This window comes from Arvicanthis niloticus, chromosome 15 (assembly GCF_011762505.2).
Source record: "Arvicanthis niloticus isolate mArvNil1 chromosome 15, mArvNil1.pat.X, whole genome shotgun sequence".
NCBI classification, from domain to species: domain Eukaryota; kingdom Metazoa; phylum Chordata; class Mammalia; order Rodentia; family Muridae; genus Arvicanthis; species Arvicanthis niloticus.
Window position 1 is genome coordinate 2331141 of NC_047672.1, and position 13350 is coordinate 2344490.

Consider the following 13350-nt stretch of genomic DNA (forward strand, 5'->3'; position numbering starts at 1 on the left):
CCAGGACAGCCACGGATAAACAGAGAAACCCTGTCTCAAAACAAACAAACAAACAAACAAAAAACAAACAAAACAAAACAAAAAAAAAGTTTTGAAAAAAATTAAAAGTTATTTAATGATATTTATGTGTCTCTGTATCGGTTTGTGAACGTGATTACAGGTTCCCCCAAGAGGCTAGAGGCATTGGAACCCCTGGAACTGGAGTTATTTTGTCTGCTGTCCAATGTCAGTGCTCCCCACAGAGTTCAGTCTGCTGCAAGAGCAGTACATGACCTTAGCCACCGAGCCATTACTCCAGCCCCCTAAATATAATTTTAAAATGCAAATAAGATTATTAAAAAAAAAAAATCCAAAACTGAGTGGGGCGGCACAAGCCTGTAATTCCAGCATCTGAAAGGTGAAGGCGGGAGGTTCATAAGAGAAAGGTCATCCTTGGCTCTCTACTGAGCTTAGGGCCAGCCTGGTATATATGAGGCCCTGTGTCAACCAACTCCACAAAATGGAACACCTTCTGTCTTCATGTACATGTTTGTGTATACACACACCAACCTACCAACCTACCAACCAACCAACCAACCAACCAGCCAACCAACCAGCCAACCAACCAACCAACCAAAACCCAACTTGACCAAAGCCAAGCAAAACAGGTGGGCTTCCTTTCCTGGTGCTTTGTGTGAAAGGCTAAGGCCATGAAAGGGATGGCCAGGAAGGACAACAAGTCCCTGTCACCTTGTACCCCTGTCCACGTGTCCTCTTCATGGGAGAAGAGGACCTTCAGAGTGGTCTCAGATGCTGGCTCTTAAGGGAATTGCTGGAGGAGGTGATGCTACTCTGACCTCGGGCGCTCTCTCTGCTCTTGCCAAGCAGAAGGCCTCAGCTCCCTGTGCTGGCGTCCCAGGTCTGCCTGCATTGGCTCTCCGTCATCTCTACACTGCGGGCGAGGGTGAGCAGAGGCTCTTCCATCACTTTGTTCACTTTGCTCAGGGTCAAGGGTCACTCAGCAAATATATGGTAGGAAGAGAAGACATTTCCCATAGAGCCCAGGTCCAGAGAAAAAGGGTTTTATAATTTTCACTTGTGTATTACTTTAGCTTCTTCTCCCATTTACAAAAATTGATTTGTTACTGAAAATTTGGGTAAAGTAATAAACAATAAGAGAACAAAATTACTCATAAACCCATCTAGACGATCACATTATAAACTGCATAGCCCCTCAAGCTTTGTTAACACACACACATGCACGTGCGCGCGCACACACACACACACACACACACACACACACACACACGCACACACACCCCCCATAGAGCTGTGGTTCTACTTCATGTCCTCCCTTTCCCCTGGGCCCTGTGGCACAGAGGCCACAAAGTGCGGAGTGTGAAAGCGACCACCAAGCATCCCACACCCGAGTCTTTGCAGACAAGCTGGATGGGTCGCCAGGCTCCGGGCAGTCCTGCTAGTTAATAGCAGAGTTATTGTGGACTCCCACAGGCCCCTCACAGACACGCCTTTAGTAGCTCAGGAAGGCATCAGGGAGAATCCAGATCCTAAGTTGCTCTGGTCTTCAGCTGGCACCGGTTGGTTAGCTTCTTTAAATCCTTTCAGTATGCTGGACAGAACCATTTCTCGAACACTTACTGTCTGCCATTAAAATACATGTCTGACAGGCAGGGTTTTATTTCACAGACACTATAAATACCCCCGGGGTATTTGCTCCACACTAGGGCTGGAGGTTGGAATCCTTGGACCCAGGGTTTGGATCCAGGCTTTGGGGATCACAGTCCTCTGCACTTCTCCACAGTTGCTAACTCTGAATTAGGAGGAGCTTTATTTATTGTTGCTTTAACTGCACAGACCAAGCCTGTTCTGTCTAGTTAGAGAACAGCATTACTGTCGAGTGTACTCCTGACCAAGCCTGTTCTGTCTAGTTAGAGAACAGCATTACTGTCAAGTCTAGTTAGAGAGAAGCATTACTGTCGAGTTTACTCCTCAGGCAGCAGCAGCTTCTTAGAAATGAACAATCCTGTGCTGTTCCCCACATGTTCCTAATGGAAACATTTTGGTTGCTTATGGAGATTCAGGCTACTGGAGTCATTTAGAATTTTAAATATTAATGGAACTGCAGATGCAGTCATTTAAAAAGACCTTAGCTACTGAACCTCACAAGAGGGAGCCATTAAATGCTAGTTCAGTGCTCGGAAGGGCAGGCATCTGGGAAGGTGAGGCTGGGGACCGACCTCCTGTGTGCACGGGCTCTGGACTGTGGTTACTGACATGGCTGTCCTGCCTCCTCTTCCTCTCCAGGCAGAAGGTTATGTAATTGGAAGCTGCATCAAACACATCCCAATTGCAGGTAGAGATATTACGTATTTCATTCAACAGCTGCTAAGGGAGAGGGAGGTGGGAATCCCTCCTGAGCAGTCACTGGAGACCGCAAAAGCCATTAAGGTAAAAACAGAAGGGAACCTGGCTGGTTTGGGGGTGAGAGAGGAATGGTGTTTGGGCCCCTCAGTGCCACTGCCCCCTCCTGCTCCCTTCCTGTCCCTCCCCCCCCCCCAGTGTGGGCCTTGACTGTTTTGCCGTTGAGTTCAGTGTGCTGGGGACTTGAGGCTCGACGTGCTCTCCTACACAGAGAGCGGCTTGGTAGCTGGTGTTGAGCCACCGGTGTGTGGAGTAGAGCATCGTTTAATTGGAGCCTAATTAAACAAAACCTTCAATTAGCTGCATGCTGCTTCGACGTCTCCCTCCATGCTTCTGTTTAGAATTAGGAGGTGAGTCGCAGCAGTAGCTGTCAGGAATTCAGTGTATCTGCCTGCCTTGTGCCCTGAGAACACACCTCAGAACCCTGCCAGTCCAGACCGCATGTCTCCGGACCGCAGTTACATGCTAGCACAGTGACAGGAAAATGTGAACTTAGTAACAGAAGTGGCTCTTAGGTCATTATTTAGAGTGTCTACTTGACCTCACCCATCTTTGTATTGGTGTGGGTATGGAAGTTACAGACCTTTAAAAGGAATTTTTCTTCTCAGCTAGCAAAACCAACACACACACACACACACACACACACACACACACACACACACCCCAAAATGCAAGAGATTTCCTGAGTGTTCAAAGCTGATTATTATATAGTAAGAGGAGGAGGGATCTGGAGAAGGGTCTGAGGTGGGGCGTGCCATGTGACCTTACACAGCTCTGGTTCTGAGCTGCAGCATAGAGGGGTAACTCTCCTGCTGTTTCCTCTCAGTCAAGTGTCTGGAGGTTAGTTGAATACAAGGAAGCATGAGGCAAAATTCTGAATTTTGGTTGATACTAGTTAAGAATGATCCTTTTGAGATGGGGCAGATAGAGGGCTGGCTCCTACAGAAAGAATGTCACCTGTCCCTGCCTCGTGGGCCTGGGCTAGCCCAGGACTGGGGAGACTCAGAGTACTCAAGCAAAGAGGGAAGAGCTGATCCATGGCGGGGAAAGGTTTGCAAAGATGTCCTCAGACTTTTTTATAGACTGAAATACTGCCAAGGTTCCCCCTCAGCCTTTGTTTTCCTTTCCTCAGTGGGAGCCATCTCTTGGCAACCCCAGTGCTTCTGCCCGATTCTGCTCTTAGTCTACAGTAGCTGCCAACTTATGTCGTGACTCAGTTGCCTAGTGTCTAACTCTCAGCTAGTCTGTCTCTGAGAGGGATCTAAGTACTTCATCCACTGTGTGTCTTCAGTGTTGATCAAGTGACTTAGAATACCTAACCAGCAGGGTACATTTTCAGGTACATTGTGGTCAGGGGATCAAGTAGACATTTAACAGGAGGACAGATCACACTCCCTTAGGTTTGCACACGCATGCACACACACACTCTTTAGGATGCAGTTGGCTTCTGCATTCTAGAATGGGCCAAGCTTAGTTTGCTGGTCTCAGGGACAGCAGTGAGGCTGGCACCTGACAGGGATCTGAGGCAGCAAGAAAAGTCCAGGTGGAGACAAGGAGCTGATGCTTTATAGAGAGGTATTACCTCAGACAATATGGCAACAAAATTAAGAGAACATGATAGTGATGCATGACCATTGCAGAGAGAGCAGGCTTACCTGTTCACGTGTAGCCATGTTTAAGCTGAAAGACAGTGGGGCACATGATTGGTGGTCTAGCCATATAAGAGTTACAGTGTCAGCAGAGACGAATTCAGAGGTGTCTGTAAGGTGTGGGTTCCTGTGTATTTGTCAGAGGGCAGAGGCACTGGTACTGATCAATGCTTGGCCATGTCTTTTTGTGTACACACAGGAGAAATACTGTTACATTTGCCCTGATATTGTCAAAGAGTTTGCTAAGTATGACGTGGATCCCCGGAAGTGGATCAAACAGTACACGGGGATCAATGCGATCAACCAGAGGAAGTTCATTATAGATGTTGGTTATGAAAGGTTCCTGGGTCCAGAAATATTCTTTCACCCTGAGGTAAGATGGCTCAGCGAACGAGAGTAGCGTGTGTGGAGCGATGCTGCCCCCTAGTGTGCACAAGGAGCAGTTCTCAGTAAAGGGGACCAGTGAGCAAGTTGGTTGTGTCACATGGTGGTTCCTGCTGCAGTGTGGCTGCCTGGCATGCCTTGCCATAGACTTATCTGCTTTAACAGTTAAGGTTGGGGTTATCCTGGAGATGAGGAAGAGCTCTGAAGAGCAATAGGAGAAAATGGATTAGAAACTGATCTCAAGGGGCCTGTGGTAACACGCAGTCACTAACCTCAAGGACTGTGTGCATTGGCCCTGCATGAAAGTGGGATTAAGACAGTGTTTTGTGACTGTCCATGTAAAATCCGTGAATGCCCAGCTGGTGAACTGGCTCACAACTCTCTGCAGCTCCAGCTCCAGGGGGTATGCTGTCCCCTTCTGCTCTCTGTGGGCACCGCACTCAGATGCTCAAACTCACCCTCAGACACATAACTAAAAGTAAAAATGTAGTCTTAGAATTTTGTTTGAAAATAGTTGGTGTTATTTGAGAAGATGTATAATGTTTCTTTCATATTTGTATAAAATTTAGTTTGCCAACCCAGACTTCATGGAGTCTACCTCGGATGTCGTTGATGAAGTCATACAGAACTGCCCCATAGATGTGCGCCGACCGCTGTATAAGGTATAAGCTTCTTGGGTAAGGTGCTTTGACTTCCTTCCCACCTTAAAGGCCTGTAGCTGTTAGCGTGTCCTCATCGCTGTTCTGCTCTGGGACACGTTCCAGTAGTGTATAACGGAGAACTTTGACTCAGAGAGGGGAGGAGTGGGGTGTTGGGAATATGACACAGGCAGCAGAGGGACTTGTAAAACTCTCTTCTTCCTCCCTCCCCTCCCTCCTCTGCTTGAGCACATGCTGGTGACTGTCTCCTCCCCCTCCCTAGCACTGGGGTTTCGAACCCTGTGTCTCCATGCCTGGTGTGAGCTGCCTTTTTGTTTTGACTGTCAAACTGGATTGAGTTAGACAGTCTGAGCCATACACACTGACTGAGAGAGGAAGGTTTGCCCTGTTTGGGCTCTGGGGGCTGCTCTCATTCTTTGGTGGGTGTTTAGGCTCAGTGCTGAGGTTGGCGTGGCAGTAAGGACACATATGCCTGTGTGCATCATTCCTTCATCCCCAGGTACCATGTGCGTGTGTGCATCATTACTTCATCCCCAGGTACCATGTGCGTGTGTGCATCATTTCTTCATCCTCAGCTACCATGTGCGTGTGTGCATCATTCCTTCATCCTCAGCTACCGTGTGTGTGTGCATCATTTCTTCATCCCCAGGTACCATGTGCATGTGTGCATCATTCCTTCATCCTCAGCTACCATGTGCGTGTGTGCATCATTTCTTCATCCCCAGCTACCATGTGCGTGTGTGCATCATTTCTTCGTCCCCAGCTACCATGTGCGTGTGTGCATCATTCCTTCATCCTCAGCTACCATGTGCGTGTGTGGATCATTTCTTCGTCCCCAGCTACCATGTGCGTGTGTGCATCATTCCTTCATCCTCAGCTACCATGTGCGTGTGTGCATCATTTCTTCATCCTCAGCTACCATGTGCGTGTGTGCATCAAGCCTTTGACGAAGCTTCATGATCTCACATTACACTCTGCATACTTAGGCATCTGCATATTAAACAGAGAAAGGTGCCTAACCACAATGTATTAACTGCTGCTCCAGTCCATATTAGATACCACATATCTTTTGAAAGAACGGGGCCCTGGGCTAGGGAGGAGGTGGGCACCAGCATATTAAAAGCATTTCTGGGGTTTGGCTAGGTTGACAGCTGCTATCCGCAGCTAGTCCATTCTTGGATCATCTGGTGTTTAGTAATTTGTCTGTTCTGCATGAAGGTGGAGCGGTTGCAATTGCTTCATCATGTAATTGGGTGTCTTTTCCTCTAGTGTGTGAGGTGTCTGGAGTGCTTGCTGGTACTAGATGCATTCTTAAATTTAAGGAGATTTAATATGTATGTGGTAGTGTGCTTGTCGTCAGGAATTGATCAAAAAGCTGAAAATACTGAAATAACTTATGGGAATTACTACAAACTAATGGCATTAAAGTGAACCAGGCAATTATGGAAATTGAAGGATGAGCAGCTTGCTTTTAATTAGAGGGATCAAGGCAGGCTTTGGGAAGGTACCTTCTGAGCCAGTCAGACCTGGCCTGTGGAGCTGGTGTGGGAGAGGCCAGCCTGGTACAGAATCTGAGCACAGAGGTGGGGATCTAGGGGTGCATACGGAATTCACCCTTCCTGAAGCCTGGGTGCAGCAGGGCTGGGAGAAGGTGGCATTCCGAGATGTCTGTCACCCTGCTTTGACACTAGCTTGGAAGGTGGGAAAAGACCCTACTTGTTCTGTAACTAGTGGCTTGAATCAGGTCTAGTGTAGTAATTATCTTAGCACCTTTTAAATCAGAACAGCATGGTACAGGGTGAGCAGGCTGTGTATCTTATGTGTTGATGTTGAGTAGTTCTGATATCTTCAATAGATGAAGCAGAAAATTAGAAAAACATATCTACCAGCGGTGTTTTATCCTCTTTCTCTCCTTTCTCCCCGTCAGTACTGGGGATAGATGCAAGTCATTGCAGGCAAGCACTCCACGAACGAGCTGCATCTCAACCCAGCATTCGTTACAAATAGTCTTTTTCTAGTGAAACCCAGGCGGAAGTCCAAGATGTGAGCGGAGGGAAGGCAGCTGCTTGGATTTGGGCAGGGTCACTGGCTTTTACAGTTACAGAACTTTTAAACCTATTTCTAGAGTATTCTACCTACAGCATTTAACGGTGCCTCCTGCTGATGTATTCCAAAACAGTAAGGCTTCTTTTTGTGTTAGCAGGAAAGGAAGCCTGGTGTAAACAACTGGTCATGGCTGCGTTCAGGGATTTTTTTATTGCAGGGATGGGATGATAAGTGATGATCATAATCTCTCACCGAGCGACATCTGTTGGCTGCTTGCCGGGCTCAGCACAGGTGATCAGGATGGAGGCATTCAACAGCATGTAGTGAGATGAGCATGGTGACTTACAGGAGCCTGAGTTGAACATGGTACACCAGGGGCTCCTTGGAGCTAGCTCTCCCCACGTGGGGTTGTACCACAGTGGACGTGTCTGCAGCTGTGGCATCCAGGGCAGTGCCACTGGCCACATGTGGCTGCTGATCTTTCAAATGTATAGTTGTAACAAGAAGACATAAATTTTTGTTTAATTTTAATTGATATAGATATAAGTAGCAATATTGGACTAAGGGCTACACTGTGGGACAGCTTAGACCTCCAGGGTGGCGTGACCTGCTCAGAACAGGGAACCCAACAAGGATGAGAACTAAAATATAATCTCTGGGAGGTGGTGGTCCACACTTGGTAGGGAGAGGCAGGCAGATCTGTGAGTTTCAGGCCAGCCTGGTCAACAGAATAAGTGCTAAGACAGCCAGGACGACACAGAGAACTTGTCTTGAAAAAAACAAAATCCAAACCAAAACAAAGAGAGGGGGCTTACTAGTTAAGAGCATGTACTGCTCTTGCACAGGACCCAGCAACCACACTGGGTGGCTCATAACAGCTTACAGCCCAGCTCCAGGGGATACAATACCCTCCTTTGGCCTCTGCAGACACCTGTACATATGTGTGAACATGCACATACAGAGATGTACACATACATACACATAGCTTTAAAAAATTATTTTAAAAGGAGAGTCTGTTTGCAGGGCCAGGAGCAGCATGTGATGTGGTAGAAATGGACTCGCCATCCCTGGGCCTGATATTTATTTACACACAGTAGTGACTGAGGAACCTGAGGTTTGCCCAAGGCCAGGTCACGTGGGGCCTGGAGGGAAGGGGTGTGCCACCTTGTGCTGGCTGTGGCTCTCAGGGAAGACCTGGCCTTGCAGAGTTAGAGATTGAGTTTGTCCCCAGGGCCCCTGAGGACTTTGGAAAGGAGGTGCAGTGACCCAAATGGAGAAGCACTGACTGTGTCATCACCTTCAGCAGCATGTCCCCTACTGTTAGCAACACTTGGGTTCCTGTGTGCTTCAGTCACCAGGTGTGATACAGTAGCCATTCAACACACACAGTCACCCTCGAAGCCAAGAGAGTCTCAGAACACTGGAAGACAACTGTCCCTGGGCCTGCTAGGTCACACTGCCCCCACAGAACCAGCTTTGAGAGGGGAGTTGTACAGAGGCCAAAGTAATGCAAATACCTGTAGATTCCTGCAGATTTCTGCAGCCTCTAGAGCCAGCCCTGAACATTTGCCTGGCTTTCAACAGGGATGTGGTTGGGTGTTGCACGGTTGCATGTTACTCGGGGGTTTTCTCAGATCCTGTACACATTTAGTTGTCAGCCGATCCTGTAGCTACTGTGACATCTAAACTGCAAGAGAGGAGAGGCAGCCCGTCTCTACATATGCTGCTTTTTTCCTGACCCACAGGGGATGGAACTGAGGGAACCCCGTATGGTTTGCAAGTGTCCTCCTTTTCTCCTGTACTGGGAGGGATTGGACCTGGGGCCTGGTATATGTTGTCAAGTGCTGTGGTAGCCCTGAGCTGCATCCCCAGCCCCTTAAAACTGTTTTTGAGACAAGACAAACTGCTAAAGGTGACCTCAGACTTGCTCTTTAGCCCAGGTGGTCCTTGAGCTTTTAGTGCTTTTTCCTCAGACTCCAGAATAGCTGGGATTACAGTCCAGCAAGACCAGGTCCTGCCTGAGTGGGTTTTTCAACACTGTACCTGCAGTTACACATGATGGCTCATAGGTGGCACCATGTGTCTGTCAAACTGAATTCAAACTCAATCGTGAGATGCTTTGCTGTAACAGGAGCAGGAAGTATGGTTGTTTTGGTGTTGTGTTACTCTTTTGAGCAGATATTGGAAATGGGACTCAGTGTTTGCACTTGGCCAGCCCCCTACCACCGAGCCACACCCCGAGCCCATATTATATATTAACAATGAGCGTGCTGGTGGTAAGAATTTCTATTTTAAACCTTTCTGACTTAAACTTCAGGAGGCTGACAGGTTGTGTGTATGTGTCTAATGTTGTGTCGTGGCATCCTCTACTGCAGAGTGAAGGCACACTTTGTGAAGGTAACTTAAAATGGAGACTTTTGGTAGGGAAGTAATTTCAGAAGGGCTCTTTAAATCTAGACAAGACAGTGGGTTTCATGAACACTTGATACCCTCACACTGAACAAAGGGACACAGTAGATGGTAGATACATCCGGAGCCGCTTGGGGAGGGAGAAACAGAGGGAGGGAGTGGCCAAAGCATTAGGATGTAAAATGTATGCTGTTGTAAGAAGTTTAGACTCTGTAGGTAGGCAAAGGTCGTTATATCTAATCTGGTAAACTTCAGGTGCACCAGAAACTCATGTAAGAAAGCAGAAGTCACTTGTATCACAGATTATCGGTTATTGCTGAACTTTTCTTACTGCCCTGAGAAGAAGGTGGATGGATGTGTCCTGTCACATTTATATCTGTGTCCAGTGTGTTCACTCAGCACAGTGTTGTAAAAAATTCCTTAACAGTGCAAACTCTCCAAAAACACCATTGTTCATGAAGTCTGTTTTAATACAGGCTGTTTCCTATGTTTGAGTGTTTGCTATTTCTGACCCTGCTGACTTTTTTTTTCTGGACTTATATCACATGTTTTCTTCACCTCATTATGTTTTAGGGCATACGCTAAGCTAACCTGGGGCCGGCTCTATTTCAGATCCTTTGGAATTGGGTGGTTCCACTTTGAGAACCTGCCGACTGCAGAAGATCAGATCCCTTGCTAAGATGCCTTCTGACATCACCGGGCCTATGACTACATTTAGGTTTTTCAATGACAATGTTAAGTGGGTTTGTGCAGTTCCTGGGTATCAGGAAAATGTCTTCAGAGGATTGCTAGACCCAGAATTGGAGGAGCGCATGAAATGTGCTGCTTGTTAGAGAAGAATGTTTGTTTTCTGTTGGGGTCCCCGCAGAGAAACTCACTCTGAGCTCCTGTTGAGGGCTTCTTGAGAAGCACCATCTCCATCTTCACGGTCAGGAGCGGCTGCTCCAGAGCAGACAGCCTGTGTACTGGCCAAGCCACGCACCACGATGCCTGATTCCCGAGTTTCTTAGCCTTGCTTGCTTGGGGCCAGGCTCACATAGGGGTGCTGTGATGTCAGGTTTGTTGGCTGACACAACTACATAGTGCTTGTAGAGGCACACAGCAGCCTTTGACACTTAGGGAATATGTGTGGGGCTGGGTGGTTTAGTTTCTAAGTAAGCATTTGTGTTCCTGTTCTCCCAAGCTCTGAGTTACTCAGGTCTTCGGCTCTGTAGCTGTGTGCCTTTGGGCAGTTGCTTAACTTCCATCTGCTGGCCCTTTAAAAGACAAGAGGGTAAGCGGGCCATGAAATGACACCAGGCTCATGTGACAAACAGTGTGCAGCACATGGGCTGACATGTGTTTTTCTTGCCTCTCTGATTAATGCCTGAAAAGGGCATTTGATGGACAAGGGTTTATCCTGGGGCTTACAGTTTAAGGTGACACAGTCCATCATGTCAGGGAAGGGATCCTTTGTCACAAAGCGGGCGGCTTTGTGACAGTGGGAGTGTCTGGTGGCGGGAAGGGGGGTGTGCCTGGCAGTGGGTGGTGTGCGTGTGGTAGTGAGCCTGTGTGGTGGCAGCTGATTTCTTGCAGATCAGCAACCAGATAGCAAAGAAAGAAAAAGAAGCAGGTCAAGGCCATCTCCCCCGAGATCAGCTTCTTCCAACTGGACCCTAATTTCCCAAAGTTGTACCACCTTCCAAAAATAGCGCTAGCAGCTGCAGCCAAGTATCCAAGCCTTGGAGCCTGTGGGAGACATTTCTCATGCAAACCGTAACACTGAGGTGTTGTTACTGTTGACACTGCCGATCAGCAGGGAAGAACCTCGAGAATTAAAATGGACGGCGGAGAGAAAGTGGTGGGCTGTGGGTCATAGAACAGGCTGAGCAGGTGGGACAGCTGGGAACTGGAGTCCGTATTAGTTTAGACTTAGTTCAGAGACAACACTGCAGTTATGTAGTTTGGTGGGATACTTGTAAGGGTCCGTGATTCAATGAAGAATGACACCCCAGACTCAGATAGTACGTAAACACAAAGCATGTTTTGTTCTGCAGAAGTGCAGCTCGCTGGGGTCTCCCATTACCAACATAGAGAGGCAACCAAGTGAGCTCGAAGGCTCGATTTCAAGCACAGAATTCCAGGGCAGCTGAGCTTTGTCTTGTTCTGTCTCTAGGCATCCAGAACCATCATGGGGCTTGAAGACTGGAGCCTGGGTTTTTTCTATTAATAATTGACTTGGTCGGACTTGCCCACTTCTTAGGCCTAGTCCCCTTAACTGCCCATTTGAAGTCTGTCATGGAATCAGCCTAGCCTTCTCATTATAAATTGAATTAGCTGAATTAATCCCACGGAGGGGGAGGGGAAATTCTGTGCTATGACTGCAATAACTGATTTGTTTTGACTTCCAGCAGTTGAGGGCACGCCGACTTTTACTTTTGATTATGAGACTCCAGTGGAGATTGTGTATTGTGAAGGTGCAGGGGAAGAGATGCCCCTTCAGCCGAGGTTGGCTGATTGAGGGTCCATGGCAGAGGCTGAGGTCTGGCCAAGGGAGGCAGATGGTAAGAAGGCCCTGAGGTGGCGGTGGCATGGTGGTGGCAGTGCTTAGGGGCTGTCCTAGCATTGTGAGGTCCATTCCCTCATTGGTTTTTAGAGTACTTGCTGGTAATCACTCCAGGACCTTGGTGTTGCCTGCCACTCGAATGGGGACAGAATCCTGGCCACCATGTGCATGATGCTCTGTGTGTGTGAGGGGGGGCATGGGATGAGGACAGGGCGGGCAGACCAGCGGGCAAGGGAGTGAGATGATACTGTGTGTGTGGGGGAGGGGGGCAGCAGGCCAATGGGCAAGGGAGAGAGCCATTGTAAGAGTTAAGGAAGACAGTGTAACAAGAAGGGAGGGAGGGAGCCTGTGGCTCACTGTGTAGGACTTGTTTTAGGTTTCTGTTGCTGTGGGAAAACACCATGACAAAAACAACCTGAGGAAGAAAGGGATGTTTATTATTTCATCTTACAGTTGTCAGGTCAGACTCCATTACAGGCCCTGAAGCAGAGGCCATGGAGAGGGACTGCTTACTGGTTGCTCCCCATGGCTTGCTCAGTCTGCATTCTCATAGCACCGACCACCAGCTGAGTGATCCCCCCCTCCACCAGTGAGCTGGGTCTTCCCACAGCAGTGCCTCACAGGCCAGTCTGGTAGGGGATTTTCTCAGTTAAGGTGCCCTCTTCCCAAATGACTCTAGCCTGTGGGAAGTTGACACAAAATTAGCCAGCACAGGGCTCTGTGTCGTCAGGGAATGTGGTGAAGGCTTGTGGAGAGGACTCCAGGGTATGACAGGAGGCTGTGTGTGTGTGTGTGTGTGTGTTGCAGATATCTTTTGCCTAGTCTATGGATTGTCTTAATTTTTTTAGAAATGCATTTTGAACAAGAATAGAAATGTTTAATTCATGAGGTTCAATTTATTTATCTTTGTCTAAGCATTTTACTTTTTATGTAGCATCTAAAGATTTAATTTACCCCCATGTCTTGAAGCTTCAAAAATCCACACATTTATATATCATTAATTAACTTCGGGACTAATGTGTCTCTAACTCTTTATCTAGGTCTGTGGTCTGTTTTGAGGTAACTTGTGTGTCTGACGTAGGATGAGAGTGGGCATGTGGAAGTCAGTGACTTTCTTACCACTTGCCTGGAGAGGCTCTTCTTGCCCAGGGAGGCACCCCAGTGACTGTTATGGTGTAGTGCCATGTGTGTTCTGTGCAGTGCTTCCTCTCCAAAGCTGCAGAGAAGCCACATGAAG

General features: G+C 47.9%; 1 protein-coding gene across 3 annotated transcripts in view; it reads left to right on the forward strand.

Moving 5' to 3' along the window:
* Positions 1–13350, forward strand: part of Actr3b (actin related protein 3B) — a 95517-nt gene that overhangs the window by 75319 nt on the left and 6848 nt on the right. For all 3 annotated transcript variants that reach the window (XM_034519097.1, XM_034519098.2, XM_076913274.1), the window contains 3 exons: positions 2305–2448; positions 4270–4443; positions 5024–5116. In XM_034519097.1, coding sequence (XP_034374988.1) covers positions 2305–2448; positions 4270–4443; positions 5024–5116 — 411 coding nt within the window. The remainder of the gene's footprint in view (positions 1–2304; positions 2449–4269; positions 4444–5023; positions 5117–13350) is intronic.